Raw genomic sequence first — 21665 nt, 5'->3', positions numbered from 1 at the left:
ATGCCTGTTATGTATATTGCTGAAGGTTTAACAGGAAAATTCCATTACAGTAAGAGCTGTTCGACAGTGGAATTTGCTGCCAAGGAGTGTGGCGGAGTCTCCTTCTTTGGAGGTCTTGAAGCAGAGGCTTGACAGCCATACGTCAAGAATGCTTGGATGGTGTTTCCTGCTCGGCAGGTGGTTGGACTGGATGGCCCTTGGGGTCTCTTCCAACTCTAGGATTCTATGATTAGGAGGAACTTCCTGACAGTAAGAGCTGTTCGGCAGTGGGATTTGCTGCCGAGGAGTGTGGCGGAGTCTCCTTCTTTGGAGGTCTTGAAGCAGAGGCTTGACAGCCATACGTCAAGAATGCTTGGATGGTGTTTCCTGCTTGGCAGGGAGTTGGACTGGATGGCCCTTGGGGTCTCTTCCAACTCTAGGATTCTATGATTAGGAAGAACATCCTGACAGTAAGAGCTGTTCGGCAGTGGAATTTGCTGCCAAGGAGTCCAACTCTATGATTCTATGATTGATTGAGTGATGATCTGTGTAAAGTTGCGATTGCGTCAGTAAAGTCGCTGTAAGTTGTGATCCCCGTGCATTTCGTAAAATTGATACGCCACTTGATTATAAAGGAGGAACCTCAAAGTGGCTTATGAAACAATAAAACAAGGACCTTGTCATTTGAAAATAGATATTTTGAATCATTAAAAGCCACGTCTGTTATTTTCAGTGGTTCTCCATTTTCCTACTTAGAATCATAGAATCATAGAGTTGGAAGAGACCCCCAAGGGCCATCCAGTCCAACCCCCTGCCAAGCAGGAAACACCATCAAAGCATTCTTGACATATGCCTGTCAAGCCTCTGCTTAAAGACCTCCAAAGAAGGAGACTCCACCACACTCCTTGGCAGCAAATCCCACTGCCGAACAGCTCTGACTGTCAGGAAGTTCTTCCTAATGTTGAGGTAGAATCTTCTTTCTTGTAGTTTCATAGAATCATAGAATCCTAGAGTTGGAAGAGACCACAAGGGCCATCCAGTCCAACCCCCTGCCGAGCAGGAAACACCACCAAATCATTCTTGACATATGCCTGTCAAGCCTCCGCTTAAAGACCTCCAAAGAAGGAGACTCCACCCCACTCCTTGGCAGCAAATCCCACTGCCGAACAGCTCTGACTGTCAGCAGAAGAAAGGCCAGTTTTACAGTCGCAGGAAAAGGAAAAAAGCACTTTTGAGCTGCATGCTGAAAAGAGGAAAAGAGCAAATGTACTACCCTTTTGCCCAATCCGAAGGCATGTTACAATTCTAAGTAATGATAGCGCAGTTTGTATGAGCGGCGAGGTGGAGAGAGAGTCTGGGATGAGCTGGTGTGAAGATGTTAGCGCATTAATCCATTGTGGGATGTGTCGGATCCTGCCTGTCTTGTACACTCTTTTTCTGTGTGCTGGATAAACAGCCACCAGGTTCTTCCCCGTTTCCCCTATTTGAAGACATACCCATAAAATAAGCCGTCGCAGGATTTTTTAAGCATTCAAGGAATATAAGCCATACCCCGAAAATAAGACATAGGGATAGGCGCAGCCGGGGCAGGAAAAAAATAAGATATCCCTTGAAAATAAGGCATAGTGTGTGTGTTTTTTGAGGAAAAAATAAATATAAGACGTGTCTTATAATATGAGAAGCACAGTTCTTCTTCTTGAATCGTGCAATTTTTGAGAAGCGAGTCTGTTAAAGTTTAAAAAATGAAAAAATCGAGGGAGATTTTAGTCCTCGAAAGCCCCGGGGTTCTAACACTTTTCGGTTCAGCTCCGATAAGGCAGAACTTGCAAGGAATCTGGATTAAGTGGTTTCCATGAGCACCGAGTTCCTGCCATTTATTTCTCAATAGGGACACTCACCTTGGACACGAACTGGATCCAGCCGCAGGCCGCGTTGTCAATGGTGTCCAGCTGCTGCAGGAGGACACTGGCGTTCGGCAAAGAGAAGTTGCTGTCCAAGAAGTTGCGAAGCAGGTGGCCGTCGGAAACGTTCAGGATTTCGGGGCGCTTGCGGAGATCTGCGGAGATCTGCGGATAACGGACAAACTCTGATTCTAAGTGCTGCAGTGTGATGCAGCAGCTCAAAAAGCCAATGCAATTCTGGGCTGCATCAAGAGGAGTATAGCATCTAGATCTAGGGAAGTAATAGGACCACTGTATTCTGCTCTGGTCAGACCTCCCCTGGAGTACTGTGTCCAGTTCTGGGCACCACAGTTCAAGAAGGATCCTGACAAGCTGGAACGTGTCCAGAAGAGGGCAAGCAAAATGGTCAAAGGCCTGGAAACGATGCCTTATGAGGAACGGCTTAGGGAGCTGGGTATGTTTAGCCTGGAGAAGAGAAGGTTAAGGGGTGATATGATAGCCATGTTCAAATATATCAAAGGATGTCATATAGAGGAGGGAGAAAGATTGTTTTCTGCTGCTCCAGAGAAGCGGACACGGAGCAATGGATTCAAACTACAAGAAAGAAGATTCCACCTCAACATGAGGAAGAACTTCCTGACAGTCAGAGCTGTTCGGCAGTGGGATTTGCTGCCAAGGAGTGGGGTGGAGTCTCCTTCTTTGGAGGTCTTTAAGCAGAGGCTTGACAGGCATATGTCAAGAATGCTTTGATGGTGTTTCCTGCTTGGCAGGGGGTTGGACTGGATGGCCCTTGGGGTCTCTTCCAACTCTAGGATTCTATGATTAGGAAGAACTTCCTGACAGTCAGAGCTGTTCAGCAGTGGGATTTGCTGCCAAGGAGTGTGGTGGAGGTCTCCTCCTTTGGAGGTCTTTAAGCAGAGGCTTGACAGGCATATGTCAAGAATGCTTTGGTGGTGTTTCCTGCTTGGCAGGGGGTTGGACTGGATGGCCCTTGTGGTCTCTTCCAACTCTAGGATTCTATGATTAGGAAGAACTTCCTGACAGTGAGAGCTGTTCGGCAGTGGGATTAGCTGCCAAGGAGTGTGGTGGAGCCTCCTTCTTTGGAGGTCTTTAAGCAGAGGCTCGACAGGCATATGTCAAGAATGCTTGGATGGTGTTTCCTGCTTGGCAGGGGGTTGGACTGGATGGCCCTTGTGGTCTCTTCCAACTCTAGGATTCTATGATTAGGAAGAACTTCCTGACAGTCAGAGCTGTTCGGCAGTGGGATCTGCTGCCAAGGAGTGTGGTGGAGCCTCCTTCTTTGGAGGTCTTTAAGCAGAGGCTTGACAGGCATATGCCAAGAAGGCTTTGGTGGTGTTTCCTGCTTGGCAGGGGGTTGGACTGGATGGCCCTCGGGGTCTCTTCCAACTCTACGATTCTAGGATTCTATGATGCTTGGCAAGCAGAAGGTCCCAGGTTCAATTCCTGCCTTCTCCGGTGACGAGGGCCGAGCAGCGAGTTGGTGACAAAAGTCTTTCGTTCCCTGAGACCCTGGAGAGCCACTGCTAAGTGTTAAAACTAATACAGGGCTCAAAGGGCAAATAATTTGCCTGGGTTTAACGCAGCTTCCAATGCTCCCGGCAACATTGAGCATAGCTGCCAAGTTTTCCCTTTTCTCGCGAGGAAGCCTATTCAGCATAAGGGAAAATCCCTTTAAAAAGGGAATAACTTGGCAGCTATGACATTGAGGAGCTTAGAATCTACAGAAGTCCAATTAGTAGCTCCCACCCAACGAGTTTTACGTGTATAATTAAGACCCATTTATTTCAATGGGTCTACTCTGATTGGAACTTGGTTGGTGACGACTTTTCCTTTTCATAGAATCCTAGAGTTGGAAGAGACCCCAAGGGCCATCCAGTCCAACCCCCTGCCAAGCAGGAAACACCATCAAAGCATTCTTGACAGGTGCCTGTCAAGCCTCTGCTTCAAGACCTCCAAAGAAGGAGACTCCACCACCACACTCCTTGGCAGCAAATCCCACTGCCGAACAGCTCTTACTGTCAGAAAGTTCTTCCTAATCATAGAATCCTAGAGTTGGAAGAGACCCCAAGGGCCATCCAGTCCAACCCCCTGCCGAGCAGGAAACACCATCCAAGCATTCTTGACATGTGCCTGTCAAGCCTCTGCTTCAAGACCTCCAGAGAAGGAGACGCCACCACCACACTCCTTGGTAGCAAATCCCACTGCCGAACAGCTCTTACTGTCAGGAAGTTCTTCCTAATGTTGAGGTGGAATCTTCTTTCTTGAAGTTTGAATCCATTGCTCCGTGTCCGCTTCTCTGGAGCAGCAGAAAACAACCTTTCTCCCTCCTCTATATGACATCCTTTAATATATTTCATAGAATCATAGAATCGTAGAGTTGGAAGAGACCCCAAGGGCCATCCAGTCCAACCCCCTGCCGAGCAGGAAACGACATCCAAGCATTCTTGACATGTGCCTGTCAAGCCTCTGCTTAAAGACCTCCAAAGAAGGAGATTCCACCACCACACTCCTTGGCAGCAAATTCCACTGCCGAAAAGCCCTTACTGTCAGGAAGTTCTTCCTAATGTTGAGGTGCAATTTTCTTTCTTGAAGTTTGAATCCATTGCTCCGTGTCCGCTTCTCTGGAGCAGCAGAAAACAACCTTTCTCCCTCCTCCATATGACATCCTTTCATATATTTGAACATGGCTATCATATCACCCCTTAACCTTCTCTTCTCCAGGCTAAACATACCCAGCTCCCTAAGCCGTTCCTCATAAGGCATCGTTTCCAGGTCTTGGACCATTTTGGTTGCCCTCTTCTGGACACATTCCAGCTTGTCAGTCTCCTTCTTGAACTGTGGTGCCCAGAACTGGACACAATACTCCAGGTGAGGTCTGACCAGAGCAGAATACAGTGGTCCTATTACTTCCCTTGATCTAGATGCTATACTCCTATTGATGCAGCCCAGAATTGCATTGGCTTTTTGAGCTGCTGCATCACACTGCTGACTCATGTCAAGTTTGTGGTCTACCAAGACTCCTGGATCCTTTTCACATGTACTGCTCTCAATCCAGGCGTCTCCCATCCTGTATTTGTGCCTTTCATTTTTTTTTTGCCCTTACATTTCTCCTTGTTCAAATTCACCATGTTTGCTTTGGCCCAGTTGTCTAATCTGTTCAGGTCATTCTGAAGCGTGATCCTGTCCTCTGGGGTATTAGCCACCCCTCCCCATTTGGTGCCGTCTGCAAACCTGCTCAGGATGCCCTCAAGCCCATCATCCGAGTCATTGATAAAGAGGTTGAAGAAGACTGGGCCCAAGACAGAACCCCGTGGCATCCTGACCACACCAGAGTTTGCACCACTGTCCCCCCCCCCTGAGCTGGGTTTAGCCCCTTTCGAACCTGGTTGCTCCAGCTGCGGAATGGGTACACCTTTTGCCTGTTACACCGCCCCAGCCCCGAACCCTCTAACAGCGTACCTGCCGGAGCCGGCTGATCCGTTGCTGCAAGCGGCCCTCTTCCAGGAAAGTCCGGATCTCCGCAGACATGTTCATCCACAGTTGGGCATAGCGAGTCAAGTTCCCGACGAAGGCAAAGGTCTCGTTGGCCTGCAGCGGGACCAGAGCAGAGGGCAAACACAATTGGTACACCTTGACCGAGAAAGCAGAGCTGAAGAAGAACAATCGAAACAGGGCCGTATCCTGGAATGTATCTCAACTGGAATTTGTCTCGTTCTAAAGAAATAAAACTGCTTGAAGACTTTAAATCAATCTCCCTTCTGGCGCGAGTTCCTGGAACCTTTGCGAAAGAAAATAAAAAAGAAATTCCTTCCAGCAGCACCTTAGAGATCAACTTTGCTGGCGTTTCCTGCTCGGCAGGGGGTTGGACTGGATGGCCCTCGGGGTCTCTTCCAACTCTACGATTCTATGATTCTAATAGTATAACCACCTCAACATTAGGAAGAACTTCCTGACAGTAAGAGCTGTTCGGCAGTGGGATTTGCTGCCAAGGAGTGCGGTGGAGTCTCCTTCTTTGGAGGTCTTTAAGCAGAGGCTTGACAGGCATCCATAGCTGCCAAGTTATCCCTTTTTTAAAGGGATTTTCCCTTATGCTGAATAGGCTTCCTCGTGAGAAAAGGGAAAACTTGGCAGCTATGCAGGCATCTGGCAAGAATGCTTTGATGGCGTTTCCTGCTTGGCAGGGGGTTGGACTGGATGGCCCTTGGGGTCTCTTGCAACTCTATGATTCTATGATTCTAATAGTATAGCCACCTCAACATTAGGAAGAACTTCCTGACAGTAAGAGCTGTTCGGCAGTGGGATTTGCTGCCAAGGAGTGCGGTGGAGTCTCCTTCTTTGGAGGTCTTTAAGCAGAGGCTCGACAGGCACATGTCAAGAATGCTTTGATGGTGTTTCCTGCTTGGCAGGGGGTTGGACTGGATGGCCCTTGGGGTCTCTTGCAACTCTATGATTCTATGATTCTAATAGTATAGCCACCTCAACATTAGGAAGAACTTCCTGACAGTAAGAGCTGTTCGGCAGTGGGATTTGCTGCCAAGGAGTGCGGTGGAGTCTCCTTCTTTGGAGGTCTTTAAGCAGAGGCTCGACAGGCACATGTCAAGAATGCTTTGATGGTGTTTCCTGCTTGGCAGGGGGTTGGACTGGATGGCCCTTGGGGTCTCTTGCAACTCTATGATTCTATGATTCTAATAGTATAGCCACCTCAACATTAGGAAGAACTTCCTGACAGTAAGAGCTGTTCGGCAGTGGGATTTGCTGCCAAGGAGTGCGGTGGAGTCTCCTTCTTTGGAGGTCTCTAAGCAGAGGCTCGACAGGCATATTGTCAAGAATGCTTTGATGGTGTTTCCTGCTTGGCAGGGGGTTGGACTGGATGGCCCTCGGGGTCTCTTCCAACTCTACGATTCTATGATTCTAATAGTATAGCCACCTCAACATTAGGAAGAACTTCCTGACAGTAAGAGCTGTTCGGCAGTGGGATTTGCTGCCAAGGAGTGCGGTGGAGTCTCCTTCTTTGGAGGACTTTAAGCAGATGTCAAGAATGCTTTGATGGTGTTTCCTGCTTGGCAGGGGGTTGGACTGGATGGCCCTTGGGGTCTCTTCCAACTCTAGGATTCTATGATTCCCCTATTTTGGTTTCCAGCAACTGGCATTCAGAAACCCATGGCTAGCAGCCACTTTGATAGTACTTTCCCCTGTCCCAATAATAAGACTTCCATTATTAAGCCATCTTGCGAGGCAGGAGAGATCCAGGAATCTCCAGGTATTTTGCCATCATAATAATAATAATAATAAATTTTTATTTATACCCCGCCCTCCCCAGTCAAAAACCGGGCTCAGGGCGGCTGACACCAACAGAACCACAATAAAACATAAAAACAATTAATTAAAATACAGATTAAAATACAGTATTAAAATTTAAAGGGCAGCCTCATAGAATCCTAGAGTTGGAAGAGACCCCAAGGGCCATCCAGTCCAACCCCCTGCCAAGCAGGAAACACCATCAAAGCCTTCTTGACATATGCCTGTCAAGCCTCTGCTTAAAGGCCTCCAAAGGAGGAGACTCCGCCACACTCCTTGGCAGCAAATCCCACTGCCGAACAGCTCTTACTGTCAGGAAGTTCTTCCTAATCATAGAATCCTAGAGTTGGAAGAGACCCCAAGGGCCATCCAGTCCAACCCCCTGCCAAGCAGGAAACACCATCAAAGCATTCTTGACATCTGCTTAAAGACCTCCAAAGAAGGAGACTCCACCGCACTCCTTGGCAGCAAATCCCACTGCCGAACAGCTCTGACTGTCAGGAAGTTCTTCCTAATCATAGAATCCTAGAGTTGGAAGAGACCCCGAGGGCCATCCAGTCCAACCCCCTGCCAAGCAGGAAACACCATCCAAGCATTCTGGACATATGGCTGTCAAGCCTCTGCTTAAAGGCCTCCAAAGGAGGAGACTCCGCCACACTCCTTGGCAGCAAATCCCACTGCCGAACAGCTCTGACTGTCAGGAAGTTCTTCCTAATCATAGAATCCTAGAGTTGGAAGAGACCCCAAGGGCCATCCAGTCCAACCCCCTGCCAAGCAGGAAACACCATCCAAGCATTCTGGACATATGGCTGTCAAGCCTCTGCTTAAAGACCTCCAAAGGAGGAGACTCCACCACACTCCTTGGCAGCAAATCCCACTGCCGAACAGCTCTGACTGTCAGGAAGTTCTTCCTAATCATAGAATCCTAGAGTTGGAAGAGACCCCAAGGGCCATCCAGTCCAACCCCCTGCCAAGCAGGAAACACCATCCAAGCATTCTGGACATATGGCTGTCAAGCCTCTGCTTAAAGACCTCCAAAGGAGGAGACTCCACCACACTCCTTGGCAGCAGATTCCACTGCCGAACAGCTCTTACTGTCAGGAAGTTCTTCCTAATCATAGAATCCTAGAGTTGGAAGAGACCCCAATGGCCATCCAGTCCAACCCCCTGCCAAGCAGGAAACACCATCAAAGCCTTCTTGACATATGCCTGTCAAGCCTCTGCTTAAAGGCCTCCAAAGGAGGAGACTCCACCACACTCCTTGGCAGCAAATCCCACTGCCGAACAGCTCTTACTGTCAGGAAGTTCTTCCTAATCATAGAATCCTAGAGTTGGAAGAGACCCCAAGGGCCATCCAGTCCAACCCCCTGCCAAGCAGGAAACACCATCCAAGCATTCTGGACATATGGCTGTCAAGCCTCTGCTTAAAGGCCTCCAATGAAGGAGACTCCACCACACTCCTTGGCAGCAGATTCCACTGCCGAACAGCTCTTACTGTTTAGGTGGAATCTCATTTCCAGTAGTCCATCAATCCAATGCATGAGGGAGGAAAACACAGGGGTCAGGCTGAGTCGAACCCAAAGGCCAGGCGGAACAGCTCCGTCTCGCAGGCCCTGCGGAAAGATGACCAATCCCGCAGGGCCCTGGTCTCCTGGGAAAAAGAGCGTTCCACCAGGTTGGGGCCAGTCCTGAAAAGGCCCTGGTCTCCTGGGAAAGAGCGTTCCACCAGGTTGGGGCCAGTCCTGAAAAGGCCCTGCTTCTACTAGAGGCCAATCTAGCCACCTTATGGCTCGGGATCTCCAGAATATTATTATTTGTGGACCTTAAGGTCCTCCGCGGGAACAGCCTCCTCCGTGCGAGAACAGCCTGCTAGATAGGAAAACGATTCCAGAGCTTCTCAGCGCCCTGGCCAAATTCCAAATTCCCCAGGATTTTCGGGGGGGGGAGCCAAAAGGCAGTTAAACTGGGGTGCACAGGTGAGCCCCCTACGCTTCCCAACAAGGAAAAGGCCGGGGAAAGAAGTGAGGGACGTTCGGTGGCGCATCCCGAAGCCAGCTCCCCTCGCTGCCTCACCTTCAGGATAACCTTGTCCACTTCTGTGCCCACAGGAGCGTACAGGATCTTGGGGTTGCTGGTCATGAGGTGAACGAGGAGCCCCAGATTCCGCTGCTCTTTGCTGGTGAACCCCAAAGAGCTCATGTTGCCCTGTTTCAGCGCCTCTGGCTCGATGGTCCTGGCACAGGGAAGAGGAAAAAGACATCGCAAAAGTGACTCTTCCGGACAAATGTGCCGCCGAGTACATTGGAGAAATGTAAAGTACGACACTTGGGCAGAAAAAATAATGAAAGGCACAAATACAGGATGGGGGACACCGGGCTTGAGAGCAGTACATGTGAAAAGGATCTAGGAGTCTTGGTAGACCACAAACTTGACATGAGTCAGCAGTGTGATGCAGCAGCTCAAAAAGCCAATGCAATTCTGGGCTGCATCAAGAGGAGTATAGCATCTAGATCAAGGGAAGTAATAGTACCACTGTATTCTGCTCTGGTCAGACCTCACCTGGAGTACTGTGTCCAGTTCTGGGCACCCCAGTTCAAGAAGGATACTGACAAGCTGGAACGTGTCCAGAAGAGGGCAACCAAAATGGTCAAAGGCCTGGAAATGATGCCTTATGAGAAACGGCTTAGGGAGCTGGGTATGTTTAGCCTGGAGAAGAGAAGGTTAAGGGGTGATATGATAGCCATGTTCAGATATATAAAAGGATGTCGTATAGAGGAGGGAGGAAGGTTGTTTTCTGCTGCTCCAGAGAAGCGGACACGGAGCAATGGATTCAAACTTCAAGGAAGAAGATTCCACCTAAACATTAGGAAGAACTTCCTGACAGTCAGAGCTGTTCGGCAGTGGGATTTGCTGCCAAGGAGTGTGGTGGTGGAGTCTCCTTCTTTGGAGGTCTTTAAGCAGAGGCTTGACAGGCATATGTCAAGAATGCTTTGATGGTGTTTCCTGCTTGGCAGGGGGTTGGACTGGATGGCCCTTGTGGTCTCTTCCAATTCTAGGATTCTATGATTCTATGAAACTACAAGAAAGAAGATTCTACCTCAACCTTAGGAAGAACTTCCTGACAGTCAGAGCTGTTCGGCAGTGGGATTTGCTGCCAAGGAGTGTGGTGGTGGAGTCTCCTTCTTTGGAGGTCTTTAAGCAGAGGCTTGACAGGCATATGTCAAGAATGCTTTGATGGTGTTTCCTGCTTGGCAGGGGGTTGGACTGGATGGCCCTTGTGGTCTCTTCCAATTCTAGGATTCTATGATTCTATGAAACTACAAGAAAGAAGATTCTACCTCAACCTTAGGAAGAACTTCCTGACAGTAAGAGCTGATCGGCAGTGGGATTTGCTGCCAAGGAGTGTGGTGGTGGAGTCTCCTTCTTTGGAGGTCTTTAAGCAGAGGCTTGACAGGCATATGTCAAGAATGCTTGGATGGTGTTTCCTGCTTGGCAGGGGGTTGGACTTGATGGCCCTTGGGGTCTCTTCCAACTCTAGGATTCTATGATTCTATGAAACTACAAGAAAGAAGATTCTACCTCAACCTTAGGAAGAACTTCCTGACAGTCAGAGCTGTTCGGCAGTGGGATTTGCTGCCAAGGAGTGTGGTGGAGTCTCCTTCTTTGGAGGTTTTTAAGCAGAGGCTGGACGGGCATCTGTCAAGAATGCTTTGATGGTGTTTCCTGCTTGGCAGGGGGTTGGACTAGATGGCCCTTGTGGTCTCTTCCGACTCTAGGATTCTATGATTCTATGAAACTACAAGAAAGAAGATTCTACCTCAACATTAGGAAGAACTTCCTGACAGTAAGAGCTGTTCGGCAGTGGGATTTGCTGCCAAGGAGTGTGGTGGTGGAGTCTCCCCCTTTGGAGGTCTTTAAGCAGAGGCTTGACAGGCATATGTCAAGAATGCTTGGATGGTGTTTCCTGCTTGGCAGGGGGTTGGACTGGATGGCCCTTGTGGTCTCTTCCAACTCTACGATTCTATGATTAGGAAGAACTTCCTAACAGTAAGAGCTGTTCGGCAGTGGAATCTGCTGCCAAGGAGTGTGGTGGAGTCTCCATCTGTCAAGAATGCTTTGATGGTGTTTCCTGGTCGGCAGGGGGTTGGACTGGATGGCCCTTGTGGTCTCTTCCAACTCTATGATTCTATGATTCTAAGTAGGAAAATGGAGAACCACTGAAATTAACAGACGTGGCTTTTAATGATTCAAAATATCTATTTTCAACTGACAAGGTCCTTGTTTTAATGTTTCATAAGCCACTTTGAGGTTCCTCCTTTATAATCAAGCGGCGTATCAATTTTACGAAATGCACGGGGATCACAACTTACAGCGACTTTACTGAGGCAATCGCAACTTTACACAGATCATCACTCAATCAATCATAGAATCATAGAGTTGGACTCCTTGGCAGCAAATTCCACTGCCGAACAGCTCTTACTGTCAGGAAGTTCTTCCTAATACTGTATTTTAATCTGTATTTTAACTAATTGTTTTTATGTTTTATTGTGGTTCTGTTGATGTCAGCCACTTATGGCCTACTTGAAAGGAGGCTGCACTTTAAATTTTAATACTGTATTTTAATCTGTATTTTAATTAATTGTTTTTATGTTTTATTGTGGTTCTGTTGGTGTCAGCCGCCCTGAGCCCGGTTTTTGACTGGGGAGGGCGGGGTATAAATAAAAATTTATTATTATTATTATTATTATTATTATTAATGTTTAGGTGGAATCATAGAATCATAGAGTCATAGAGTTGGAAGAGACCCCAAGGGCCATCCAGTCCAACCCCCTGCCAAGCAGGAAACACCATCAAAGCATTCCTGACATATGCCTGTCAAGCCTCTGCTTAAAGACCTCCAAAGAAGGAGACTCCACCCCACTCCTTGGCAGCAAATCGCACTGCCGAACAGCTCTCACTGTCAGGAAGTTCTTCCTAATGTTGAGGTGGAATTTTCTTTCTTGTAGTTTGAATCCATTGCTCCGTGTCCGCTTCTCTGGAGCAGCAGAAAACAACCTTTCTCCCTCCTCCATATGACATCCTTTCATATATTTGAACATGGCTATCATATCGCCCCTTAACCTTCTCTTCTCCAGGCTAAACAGACGCAGCTCCCTAAGCCGTTCCTCATAAGGCATCATTTCCAGGCCTTTGATCAACCAACCAACGGAATGGGGGCATGAAAACTTTGCTTGCTGGCCTCTGGAGACAGTTGCAGGATCCCAGATGGCTCCATGAGTTCTCGCAGAAGTCTCCAAAACTGTCCCGGAGCCTCGGTAAGTAAGGCAGAGGGGCTTCAAGAACTGCTTCTGCAAAGGGCTGCTCTTAAGCCCTCCGCCTTGCCTTTGAAGCTCTCCGGACGGTCACCCGAAGACTCTGGGAGGCTTTCGTGAGATTTCACGGTGCTGTCTTGCGGTCCCCCGTTCAGTATAGAAAGGGCTTTTCCGGGGGTTTTTTCCCCCCAGACTTTCCTTTACGATCAACCCCTGGGGATTCAATGGATTCAAACTTCAAGAAAGAAGATTCCACCTCAACATGAGGAAGAACTTCCTGACAGTAAGGGCTGTTCGGCAGTGGAATTTGCTGCCAGTTCTGGGCACCACAGTTCAAGAAGGAGACTGACAAGCTGGAACGTGTCCAGAAGAGGGCAACCCAAATGGTCCAAGGCCTGGAAACGATGCCTTATGAGGAACGGCTTAGGGAGCTGGGTATGTTTAGCCTGGAGAAGAGAAGATTAAGGGGGGGGGATATGATAGCTATGTTCAAATATATGAAAGGGTGTCATATAGAGGAGGGAGAAAGGTTGTTTTCTGCTGCTCCAGAGAAGCGGACACGGAGCAACGGATTCAAACTAGAAGAAAGAAGATTCCACCTAAACATTAGGAAGAACTTCCTGACAGTAAGAGCTGTTCGGCAGTGGGATTTGCTGCCAAGGAGTGTGGTGGAGTCTCCTTCTTTGGAGGTCTTTAAGCAGAGGCTCGACAGGCATATGTCAAGCATGCTTGGATGGTGTTTCCTGCTCGGCAGGGGGTTGGACTGGATGGCCCTTGGGGTCTCTTCCAACTCTATGACTCTATGATTCTATGATTCCACCTAAACATTAGGAAGAACTTCCTGACAGTCAGAGGTGTTCGGCAGTGGGATTTGCTGCCAAGGAGTGCGGTGGAGTCTCCTTCTTTGGAGGTCTTTAAGCAGAGGCTTGACAGGCATATGTCAAGAATGCTTGGATGGTGTTTCCTGCTCGGCAGGGGGTTGGACTGGATGGCCCTTGGGGTCTCTTCCAACTCTATGACTCTATGATTCTATGATTCCACCTAAACATTAGGAAGAACTTCCTGACAGTCAGAGGTGTTCGGCAGTGGGATTTGCTGCCAAGGAGTGCGGTGGAGTCTCCTTCTTTGGAGGTCTTTAAGCAGAGGCTTGACAGGCATATGTCAAGAATGCTTGGATGGTGTTTCCTGCTCGGCAGGGGGTTGGACTGGATGGCCCTTGGGGTCTCTTCCAATTCTAGGATTCTAGGATTCTAGGATTCTATGAATTTAATTTAGGGAGGCCATAGTTAAAGTCTTGCCAAATGCACACACAGAAAGGAAGCAGGACTGAATGTGGATCCCCTGGGGCTGGATCCTATTGTGTTTCACTGAGCAAGGGGAGTAGCCTCTGAGCACACGCAAAGTGCCACTGTCCCTCTTCTGAATACCTGCAGGCAGCTCTCATATACCTTGGTTTAAGCAACAGGACTCCTGTTGCTTTGAAGATTCCACCTCAACATTAGGAAGAAGTTAACCACCTAAACATTAGGAAGAACTTCCTGACAGTAAGAGCTGTTCGGCAGTGGAATCTGCTACCAAGGAGTGTGGTGGAGTCTCCTTCTTTGGAGGTCTTTAAGCAGAGGCTCGACAGGCATATGTCAAGCATGCTTGGATGGTGTTTCCTGCTTGGCAGGGGGTTGGACTGGATGGCCCTTGGGGTCTCTTCCAACTCTAGGATTCTATGATTCTATGATTCTAACTCCAGCCTGACGTGCAGGGATGCCGGTTAACATGGGAATTTAAGGAAAAGGTAAAGGGACCCCTGACCATTAGGTCCAGTCATGACCGACTCCTGACAGTAAGAGCTGTTCGGCAGTGGAATTTGCTGCCAAGGAGTGTGGTGGAGTCTCCTCCTTTGGAGGTCTTTAAACAGAGGCTTGACAGGCATATGTCAAGAATGCTTTGATGGTGTTTCCTGCTCGGCAGGGGGTTGGACTGGATGGCCCTTGTTTCCCCAAGCAGGAAACACCATCCAAGCATTCTTGACATATGCCTGTCGAGCCTCTGCTTCAAGACCTCCCAAAGGAGGAGACTCCGCCACACTCCTTGGCAGCAAATCCCACTGCCGAACAGCTCTTACTGTCAGGAAGTTGTCAAGCTCCACCTAACGGCATACAGCGGAACTCCTGCCTCTATCTAATTCCAGTTTTGCGCTGGACTCTGCTCATGCAGGAAGCGGCCAAAGCAAAGAAATCTGTGGTCGTACGAAATAGATTTAATATATATTTTTTATTCTAATCGCATCTTGCATAGCTGTGGGGCTCTGGGCCGCTTGGCCTCACCGGTTGTTGCCGCAGAGGATGGGCTGCAGGCCGGCCCAAAGCTGGACGAAGGCCGAGCACTGCCCTTGGGGGTCTTCGGCCGGCGCCTCGCTCTCCCCCTTGCCCTCCTCGGCGCTGGCGTTGGTGCCGGAGGTGAAGTTCCCGGCGGGGCTGGTGCTGTTGGAGGTGGCGGCGGGCGGCCTGGAGGAGCAGGCGCCCTTGGGCAGGAGCTTGGCCAGCGCCGAGAGGATATCCACGTCCTTTAAGACCTTCTCCATCTCCGTCAGGTCCTCCAGCACGGCGTGGAGACGCTTCCCGGCCGCCGTGCCGTTCACCTCGTCGAGTTTCAGCTGCGGGGGAGAAGGGCAAGGGTTAAGTTGCGGGTGAGCATAGCGGACTTTGTCCGTAGGGTTTTCTCGGCAGGGATACTGGAGTGGCTTGCCAATTCCTTCCCCGGGTGAAATGCGCCCATTTCACACGCTAGCAAGGTTATGCTTAAAATTTCACACGCTAGCAAGGTTATGCTTAAAATTCTACAAGGCAGGCTTGGGCAGTATGTGGACCGAGAACTCCCAGAAGTGCAAGCTGGATTTCGAAAGGGCAGAGGAACCAGAGACCAAATTGCAAACATGCGCTGGATTGTGGAGAAAGCTAGAGCGTTCCAGAAAAACGTCTACTTCTGCTTCATTGACTACGCAAAAGCCTTTGACTGTGTCGACCACAGCAAACTATGGCAAGTTCTTCAAGAAATGGGAGTGCCAGATCACCTCATCTGTCTCCTGAGAAATCTCTATGTGGGACAAGAAGCTACAGTTAGAACTGGATACGGAACAACTGAGTGGTTCAAAATGGGGAAAGGAGTACGACAAGGTTGTATATTGTCTCCCTGCTTCTTTAACTTATATGCAGAATTCATCATGCGAAAGGCCGGACTAGATGAATCCCAAGCCGGAATTAAGATTGCCGGGAGAAATATCGACAACCTCAGATATGCAGAGGACACAACCTTGACGGCAGAAAGCGAGGAGGAATTAAAGAAGCTTTAAATGAGGGTGAAAGAGGAGAGCGCAAAAGATGGTCTGAAGCTCAACATCCAAAAAACCAAGATCGTGGCCACTGGTCCCATCACCTCCTGGCAAATAGAAGGGGAAGAAATGGAGGCAGGGAGAGATTTGACTTTCTTGGGCTCCTCGATCACTGCAGATGGTGACAGCAGTCACGATATTAAAAGACGCCTGCTTCTTGGGAGAAAAGCAATGACAAACCTAGACAGCATCTTAAAAAGCAGAGACATCACCTTGCCGACAAAGGTCTGTATAGCTAAAGCGATGGTTTTCCCAGTAGTGATGTATGGAAGTGAGAGCTGGACCATAAAGAAGGCTGATCGCCAAAGAAATTTCCCAACATCAGGGTCTTTTCCAAGGATTCTTCTCTTCTCATGAGGTGGCCAAAGTATTGGAGCCTCAGCTTCAGGATCTGTCCTTCCAGGGAGCACTCAGGGCTGATTTCCTTCAGAATGGAGAGGTTTGATCTTCTTGCAGTCCATGGGACTCTCAAGAGTCTCCTCCAGCACCATAATTCAAAAGCATCCATTCTTCGGCGATCAGCCTTCTTGATGGTCCAGCTCTCACTTCCATACATCACTACTGGGAAAACCAGAGCTTGAACTAGACGGACCTTTGTCGGCAAGGTGATGTCTCTGCTTTTGAAGATGCTGTCTAGGTTTGTCATTGCTTTTCTCCCGAGAAGCAGGCGTCTTTTAATTTCAGGACTGCTGTCACCATCTGCAGTGATCAAGGAGCCCAAGAAAGTCAAATCTCTCACTGCCTCCATTTCTTCCCCTTCCATTTGCCAGGAGGTGATGGGACCAGTGGCCATGATCTTGGTTTTTTGGATGTTGAGCTTCAGACCATATTTTGCGCTCTGCTCTTTCACCCTCATTCAAAGCTTCTTTCATTCCTCCTCGCTTTCTGCCACCAAGGTTGTGTCATCTGCATATCTGAGGTTGTTGATATTTCTTCCGGCAATCTTAATTCCGGCTTGGGATTCATCTAGTCCAGCCTTTCACATGATGAATTCTGCATATAAGTTAAATAAGCAGGGAGACAATATACAACCTTGTCGTACTCCTTTCCCAATTTTGAACCAATCGGTTGTTCCATATCCAGTTCTAACTGTAGCTTCTTGTCCCACATAGAGATTTCTCAGGAGACAGATGAGGTGATCCGGCGCTCCCATTTCTTTAGGAACTTGCCATAGTTTGCTGTGGTCGACACAGTCAAAGGCTTTTGCGTAGTCAATGAAGCAGAAGTAGACGTTTTTCTGGAACTCTCTAGCTTTCTCCACGATCCAGCGCATGTTTGCTATTTGGTCTCTGGTTCCTCTGCCCCGAAAGGGTTGCAGTATTAGGGACTTTTTAGTTTGGGGGGGAAAGAGGAGACGTGATTGAAATTCATAAAATTATGTGTGGCGTAGAAGAACTGGATAGAAAAAGGGGTTCCTTCCCCTTTCATAACACTAGAAGTCGTGGACATCCAATGTAGCCGAATAGTGGGAAATTCAAGGCAGGTAAAAGAAAGGACTTCTTCAAGGAGTGCACGGTTAAACTACGGAACTCCCTCCCACAGGAGGCAGCAATAGCTACCTACTTGGGTGGATTTAAAAGAGAACGGGGCAAATTCATGGAGGAGGAGTGGGCTGTTGGTGGCCGCTAGCCACAATGGCCACGACCTGCCTCCGTACTCAGAGGCAGCAATGCTTTTGATTTTTTTTTAATATAATTTTTATTAGATTTTAACAAGAAATACAAGAAAAAAGAAAAAGGCACAGAAAAGAAAAATACAACAATCAAAAAAAAGAAAGAAAAAAGGCAGAAAAACAAACAAAAAACAAAAAACAAAAACAAAAATAGATTCAGGCTTCCTCATTTCCCCTTCTTGAGTTCTTATTGTTAAAAATAGTTCTCGCATTTTCCCATTCTAACTTCACATTCTTTTTTCTAAATTTCAACTTTTTCATTGCTATTATCCATTTTCCTTATACTTTGACCTCAGAGGCAGCAATGCTTTTGAATACCAGTTGCTGGAAGCCACCGGAAGGGAGGGTGTTGTCCGTTTATTAAGAAACCAGAATTGTATAAAGTAGATAAGAAAAAATGGGGTTTTTCCTTAGAAAAGTCCAAGTTGCAGACAGAGTCATTAGAATCAAAGGCAGAGAACCTTTCCAGAATGGATAATTTGTTGCTTCAGTGGCAATTGAAAGATGAATCGACAAAGAAAGTTATGATAGATCGGGCAAAGGACGTGGGACACAATATTAGGATGGATGTTTGGGGAAGATTATGGAAGAAGAATACGAAATTCACTGCATGTACGGCCTTAAGAGAAAATATGATGGAAATGTTTTATAGGTGGTGTTTGACAGCAGTAAAATTTGCAAAGATGTACCATAATCGTGATAATAAGTGTTGGAAATGTAAAAAAGCGGAAGGAACATTTTTTTCATATGTGGTGGAGGATTTCTGGGAAATGATTTATAATGAATTGAAAAGGGTGTTGATTAAGAAACGTTGATTAAGAAACCAGAATCCTTTCTATTGGGCATGGTGGGAAAAGAAATGCCGACTAAAGACAGCAATCCGGTCATAATGTGATGATGTCGGAGTGGGAAAAATTGTGGAAGAAAGGTATGAAATTTACGGCTTGTACGGTGTTGAAGGAAAATTTGATGAAAATGATGTATAGATGGTATCTGACGCCGGTCAAGCTAGCTAAAATGTACCACAAAAGCGACAATAAATGTTGGAAATGTAAACAGGATGTTGGCTCATTCGACCATATGTGGTGGACATGCCCTAAGATAAAAGGCTTCTGGGAAATGATTTACAATGAATTGAAAAAGATGTTTAAGAACACTTTTTCGAAAAAACCGGAAGCCTTTTTGCTTGGAATAATTGGGGAAGAAATCCCCAAGGATGATGTTAATCTGTTTATGTATGCCACCGCAGCCGCTAGGATTTTATTAGCAAAATATTGGAAAAAAGAAGAATTGCCTTCGAAGCAGGAATGGCAAATGAAAATGATGGACTATATGGAATTAGCAGAATTGACAGGAAGACTCCGGGACCAGACAAATGACAAAGTTTCAAAGGACTGGAAGAAATTTAAAATGTATATAGGGAATGTATTCGATAATTAGAGTTTGAAAATCCAGGAAAGTAAAGAGGTTAAGGCATTAGGGAAACAATAGAAGATTTAAAGTTTGAAATTAGGGTAAATGATATGAAGATGAATTAACTTGGAAGTTTTAAAGGGATTGCATGATGGGAAAGAAGATGATGTAGAAACTGCTATAGAAGTTTAAAAAAAATGAAAACCAGATAGTAGGGAATTGGGGAAGCCTGAAGACAATGAGTATTATAATGGATGAGAAATGATATATATTTTTTGTTATATTTTTGTATTTTGTATTTTGATGTTTTTGATGTGTTTTTGTATTTTGTATTTTGTATGTTTGGTGTATGTTTGTTGAAAAAATGTTCAATAAAAAATATTATTAAAAAAAAAAAAAAGACAGCAATCCGTTCTTATATGCCACAACTGCAGCCAGGATATTATGAGCAAAATATTGGAAGAGATCGAAGGTACCTTACATTAGAGGAGTGGCAAATGGGAATGTCGGACTATATGGAACTAGCTGACCTGACGCGATCGGGGAGAAGAGAAGATGAAAGAAGAATGGAGCAAATTTAGAAGATACTATAAAAAAAAAAAAATATTGTAAAATTGACTTATGAAGAGAAATAGAAGCCATTATGTATGTTGCAGGTTGAGACTTAAGGGAAGGCTCAGAGAACGTAGAGAAATGGTAATTATAGATATAAAATACGAATGGAACCTGCCTGGAAAAGATATGCAATGAGCCGTTAAATAGGGGGCACGAGGGAAATTAAGTTAGAAGTGAATTGGATTTGTATAGACCTTTTTCTTTTTTCTGCTCTTGTCTTTTTTCTTTTCTTGTGCATGGCGATTGGACTGTTTGATTAGAGCAAATTAATGAGTCTATTTTTTTTCTTTAAAAATTTATTAATAGAAATATATATTTTTTTTAAAAAAAGGAAGTGATAGTGTTGTCGCACTTGGGTCCTGCTTGCAGGCTTCCGATTGGGGCATCTGTTTGGCCCGTGTGAAAAGAGGGTGTCAGACAAGATAGGCCGCCGGCCATCCAGTCCAACCCCCTGCCAAGCAGGAAACACCATCCAAGCATTCTTGACATATGCCTGTCAAGCCTCTGCTTCAAGACCTCCAAAGAAGGAGACTCCACCACACTCCTTGGCAGCAAATTCCACTGCCGAACAGCTCTTACTGTCAGGAAGTTCAGCTCGAAGGCAACCCCCTTGACGAAACACACTGGAAATCCAAACAGATTTTTCCCCTTTTTTTACTCAAACGCTATCATAGAAATTTTGTTCTCGGTATATTTTCTAACATATTTCTTGTACCTGTCCCATTTTTTTAATAGAAATTCTTCTTTAACCTTTCCTCTCAAACTGTTTGTTCACTGTGCCGCTTCGGCAAACTCTTGAAGTTTATTTCGCCAACCTGTAATTTTTGGAGCTTCTTTTTCTTTCCATCCTTTGGCAATAACAATACGAGCTGCTGCTAAGGATTGTTTTCTGCTGCTCCAGAGAAGCGGACACGGAGCAATGGATTCAAGCTACAAGAAAGAAGATTCCACCTCAACATTAGGAAGAACTTCCTGACAGTAAGAGCTGTTCGGCAGTGGAATTTGCTACCAAGGAGTGTGGTGGAGTCTCCTTCTTTGGATGTTTTTAAGCAGAGGTTTGACAGCCATATGTCAAGAATGCTTTGATGGTGTTTCCTGCTTGGCAGGGGGTTGGACTGGATGGCCCTTGGGGTCTCTTCCAACTCTACGATTCTATGATTCTATTATTCTATGAATATAGAAGGAGTTCTTTTGCCTGTATGTATGGGAATATCTTTTTGAAAGGTGATACTTAGTAGAAAGATCTCTGGTCTTTGGGGGATATTCCTACCTATAATTTTTTGGATCTCATCAAGAGGAGTGTATGCTGATGGAGATAACAGGGTTATCCAAAGATAAAATTTATTTTATTTTATTTTATTTCTGGTCAGACCTCACCTGGAGTACTGTGTCCAGTTCTGGGCACCACAGTTCAAGAAGGATACTGACAAGCTGGAACATGTCCAGAAGAAGAGGGCAACCAAAATGGTCAAAGGCCTGGAAACGATGCCTTATGAGGAACGGCTTAGGGAGCTGGGTATGTTTAGCCTGGAGAAGAGAAGGTTAAACGGTGATATGATAGCCATGTTCAAATATATGAAAGGATGTCATATGGAGGAGGGAGAAATATTGTGTTCTGCTGCTCCAGAGAAGCGGACACGGAGCAATGGATTCAAACTTCAAGAAAGAAGATTCCACCTCAACATTAGGAAGAACTTCCTGACAGTAAGAGCTGATCAGCAGTGGAATTTGCTGCCAAGGAGTGTGGTGGAGTCTCCTTCTTTGGAGGTCTTTAAGCAGAGGCTTGACAGGCATATGTCAAGAATGCTTTGATGGTGTTTCCTGCTTGGCAGGGGGTTGGACTGGATGGCCCTCGTGGTCTCTTCCAACTCTACGATTCTATGATTAGGAAGAACTTCCTGACAGTAAGAGCTGTTCGGCAGTGGAATTTGCTGTCAAGGAGTGTGGCTTTGGAGGTCTTTAAGCAGAGGCACAATTAACGAATAGCCTGAGAGGAAAGGTTAAAGAAGAATTCGTGAAAAAAAATGGGATAGGTATAAAAAATATGTTATGAAATATAGTAAAAACCA

At 46.6% G+C, this 21665-nt stretch overlaps 1 protein-coding gene across 4 annotated transcripts in view; it reads right to left on the bottom strand.

Moving 5' to 3' along the window:
* ABCA2 (ATP binding cassette subfamily A member 2) overlaps positions 1 to 21665 on the bottom strand; it is a 234059-nt gene that overhangs the window by 132497 nt on the left and 79897 nt on the right. For 3 of the 4 annotated variants that reach the window (XM_088665386.1, XM_088665387.1, XM_088665388.1), the window contains 4 exons: positions 14833 to 15161; positions 9273 to 9432; positions 5361 to 5489; positions 1878 to 2045 (listed from right to left, as the gene is read on the bottom strand). In XM_088665386.1, the coding sequence (XP_088521512.1) occupies positions 1878 to 2045; positions 5361 to 5489; positions 9273 to 9432; positions 14833 to 15161 (786 nt within the window). The remainder of the gene's footprint in view (positions 1 to 1877; positions 2046 to 5360; positions 5490 to 9272; positions 9433 to 14832; positions 15162 to 21665) is intronic. The other variant, XM_088665389.1, reaches the window with a different exon arrangement.

The sequence above is a fragment of the Zootoca vivipara genome, chromosome Z2, assembly GCF_965207765.1.
Source record: "Zootoca vivipara chromosome Z2, rZooViv2.hap1.1, whole genome shotgun sequence".
Classification (NCBI taxonomy): domain Eukaryota; kingdom Metazoa; phylum Chordata; class Lepidosauria; order Squamata; family Lacertidae; genus Zootoca; species Zootoca vivipara.
The sequence above is the reverse complement of the archived record's forward strand: the minus strand, read 5'-3'. Positions and strand labels throughout refer to the sequence as shown.